This window comes from Mandrillus leucophaeus, unplaced genomic scaffold (genome assembly GCF_000951045.1).
Source record: "Mandrillus leucophaeus isolate KB7577 unplaced genomic scaffold, Mleu.le_1.0 Scaffold834, whole genome shotgun sequence".
Classification (NCBI taxonomy): Eukaryota; Metazoa; Chordata; class Mammalia; order Primates; family Cercopithecidae; genus Mandrillus; species Mandrillus leucophaeus.
The window spans coordinates 39,304-42,185 of NW_012109075.1; the positions used below are offsets into that span (position 1 = coordinate 39,304).

General features: G+C 49.2%; 1 protein-coding gene across 1 annotated transcript; it reads right to left on the reverse strand.

The window, feature by feature from the left end:
• Positions 1-258: 258 nt before the first annotated feature.
• SLC25A53 (solute carrier family 25, member 53) lies at positions 259-1,182 on the reverse strand. The gene has a single exon (XM_011968253.1). The coding sequence runs from the start codon at positions 1,180-1,182 to the stop codon at positions 259-261; it is 924 nt and encodes a 307-aa protein (XP_011823643.1).
• Positions 1,183-2,882: the final 1,700 nt, after the last annotated feature.

The following is a 2,882-nucleotide window of genomic DNA, read 5'->3' on the forward strand; positions in this document are numbered from 1 at the left end:
ATGTTATTTAAAGGCCTCCTGGCTCTGAGGCTACTGAAGCTGTGGAGAGACTGGGGCGAACATTTCTTTTTGACTAAGGAATCCTGTTGGGCTTTGTCCTTGCTCAACAGGTTGGTAGTTGGGAACTTCTCCCATGCAATGAGTTTACAGATGCTAAAGGATGGCTGTATTAGGCAACTGAGCCAAAGAAGTAAGCTATATAGAACCAACCAGGGAAGATTTAGAATAACAAAGCTGCCATGGCCACACGTTCTGCAGCTAGTCAGTCTTCAGCTCTTTCCTGGAGTGAGACTTCCTCTGCAGGAAGTCATGGATTGCCGTAGTGAGGCCCCATGTTACACTGGACCTTAGGATGACCAGGGAGCCTCCACGGTAGATCAGGAGCAGCTTTCGACCCCGAGTGTTCCACACATCCTGGGCAGAGGCCCACAGGCTTGGCATGTTCTGCCATCCAATATGGGACTGCATATTAGCAACCAGCACAATCAGAGGATACAGAACTAGGCAGGTGATTGTTCCATTGACACTACCAGACACCAAGGCAGGAACCCAATGGGGCAGGCCTTGCTCTGCCAGGCCATCCTGGATGGGGTCCTTGAAAGAAAAATATAGAGCACTCCCCAGGCTGTTCCTGGCCAGGACAGGCCAGAAACCACGATAGTAACCCAGTGACAGCCGCCCCCAAAGCCCATAAGAGTTGAATTCCTTGAGAATGCTGAAGGTGCTGGGGAAGCGAGCTTGCTTGCGACCATCCTGGAGCACATTTTGCACCCTTTCAAAGGGACTGAGTGCCACAGCCTCCACCACGCCAGACATGAGCCCTGCAGCCCAGCGGTGTCCCAGGGTGTGTGGCCCAACAGGAGAGAGAAAGCACAGCAGGCTATCATAAGTCCCAAACAGAAGAGTCCCTTGCAACGTCTTGGAGAGAAGAGGAGGGTAGATTCCCCGGTAGAAGTATTGAGGACCTTCGTGCCAAAGCTGTCTCACAGCCTCTGACACTGCCATGGCATGGATCTGTTGCCGGAACACAACCTTATAGATAGGAAACGTCAGAAAAGTAGACATAAAGTTGGAAACGGCCCCAAGGGCGTAGGCCTGGGAATGCCAGCTTTTCTTTCCTGGAGCCTCTGCTCGTGTCCTGGGCTGAAGCTCCTTCCCGGGAGAGTGGTTCTGCTCCCCCATGCTGAAGACAACTGTGTGCAGATGGAAGAAACTGGCAAGGGTGGAAAAAAAGAGATTAGACTGACCAATTAATTCTGTTGGCAAGCATTTTCATTGCTTAATTAGAAATGAACCCTAAGAAACTCAGGTCGACGGAAACAAGCAACTCTTTGAGCCAGTTTCTGATATATAAGCACACCCTTAAGAAATTAAGAATTCATTAACTTTAAATTAAAAGAAAGGCAATCAGTTTTTCTGAACAGAGCCACCACTACAGTATTTTGCTGACACAGCAAATATTCCAATATTCAAAGGATTACAACGGAAAAACATGAAATAGAGGAGGGGAAGACTCCAAAATTTAATGCATCAACTTTCATGACATGAAACTGCATTTTATAAACTACTTGAATAATACATTACTATTCTCTTTTTTAAAAAATCTGGCACTATCTTGTAGAGGCAGAAAGGCATTTAACAGTTGAAGTGCAATGCTTTCTCTAAAAGTTGGTATTAAATTTGGGGAGGGGGAATCTCCCCTCGCCTTTCTCTCCATAGATTCCTGCCCAAGTTGTAGCTGTTTCATGGCAACGCCCAGCCCCCCTCTAGCAAGTGAGGAAAGGAAAGAGCAGCTGCTTCTGGAAGTTCAGTGCCTAAAGACTCAGCACCTGGCAACTTCTAAGCCTAACCTTGAAGACCTGTAGCTATATAATAGAGCAAGGTTTCTTAACCTCGGTGCTATTGACATTTTGGGCAGGATAATTTTTTATTCTTGGCACCTGTCCTGTGCATTGGAGGATGTTCAGAGGCTCCCTGGCTTTGGCTCAGTGCGTGCCAGTAGCACCAGTGGTGACTTACACAGTGTGATGACCAAAAATATCTTGAGACCTTGCCAAATGTCCCCTGGGAGGCAAAACCTGGCTTAGAACCACTGTACTAGATAGAATAGGCAGTGCAAGGACCCCAAACTATTGCTCCTTACCCCAGAAAGGCCAGGAAGCAGATGGCTAGTATGAGAAGCAATTTGGAAGCCAGGACATATGAAGGAACTTTGGGATCTAAAGAAAAAATGAATGCTCAGTGCAGATCTGAGGGAGTTTGCCGGGGAGGAAAGAGGGGTTCCCTGGGCTGACGAGACAGGGTGTACAGTAGCCAGAGCTGCTACCTCAGGGAAAGGAGCACAGAGATGTGTGAGTGTGGGGCAGGAGGACAGGGGAGAGGGGAAGGGGCACGATGGCCAGGATGGAGGGCTTCCATCTACAGTGACAGAGACAAGAAGTCTGGCAGGATCTGCAGACCCACAGGTTTCATACAGAACCCTGGGCTATGTGGTGGGGGGCATGAAGGTTGGGACTCTAATTAAGCTAGCAGGCTGATGGGGGACCAGAGAGTCCAGGCTGAGGTCCCCAGGGAGGAGTGGAAGTCACACACTGCAAGAAGCCCAATGCAGCCTTCCCGAGGCTGCCAGGCCAAGAATCCGCCTTGGCGTACTATTCCTTCCAAAATCACTCCCATCAGCTCTGCTCTTCCCTAGCCCCTTCTCCCTGCTCCATCCATCTCCCCACAATCCCATTCCTATCCCCACTGCTCCATCCATATCCCCATAATCTCATTCTATACCCCCTGCTCCATCCATATCCCCACAATCTCATTCCTATCCCCCTGCTCCATCCACATCCCCACAATCTCATTCATAACCTCACCCTGTTCCATCCATATCC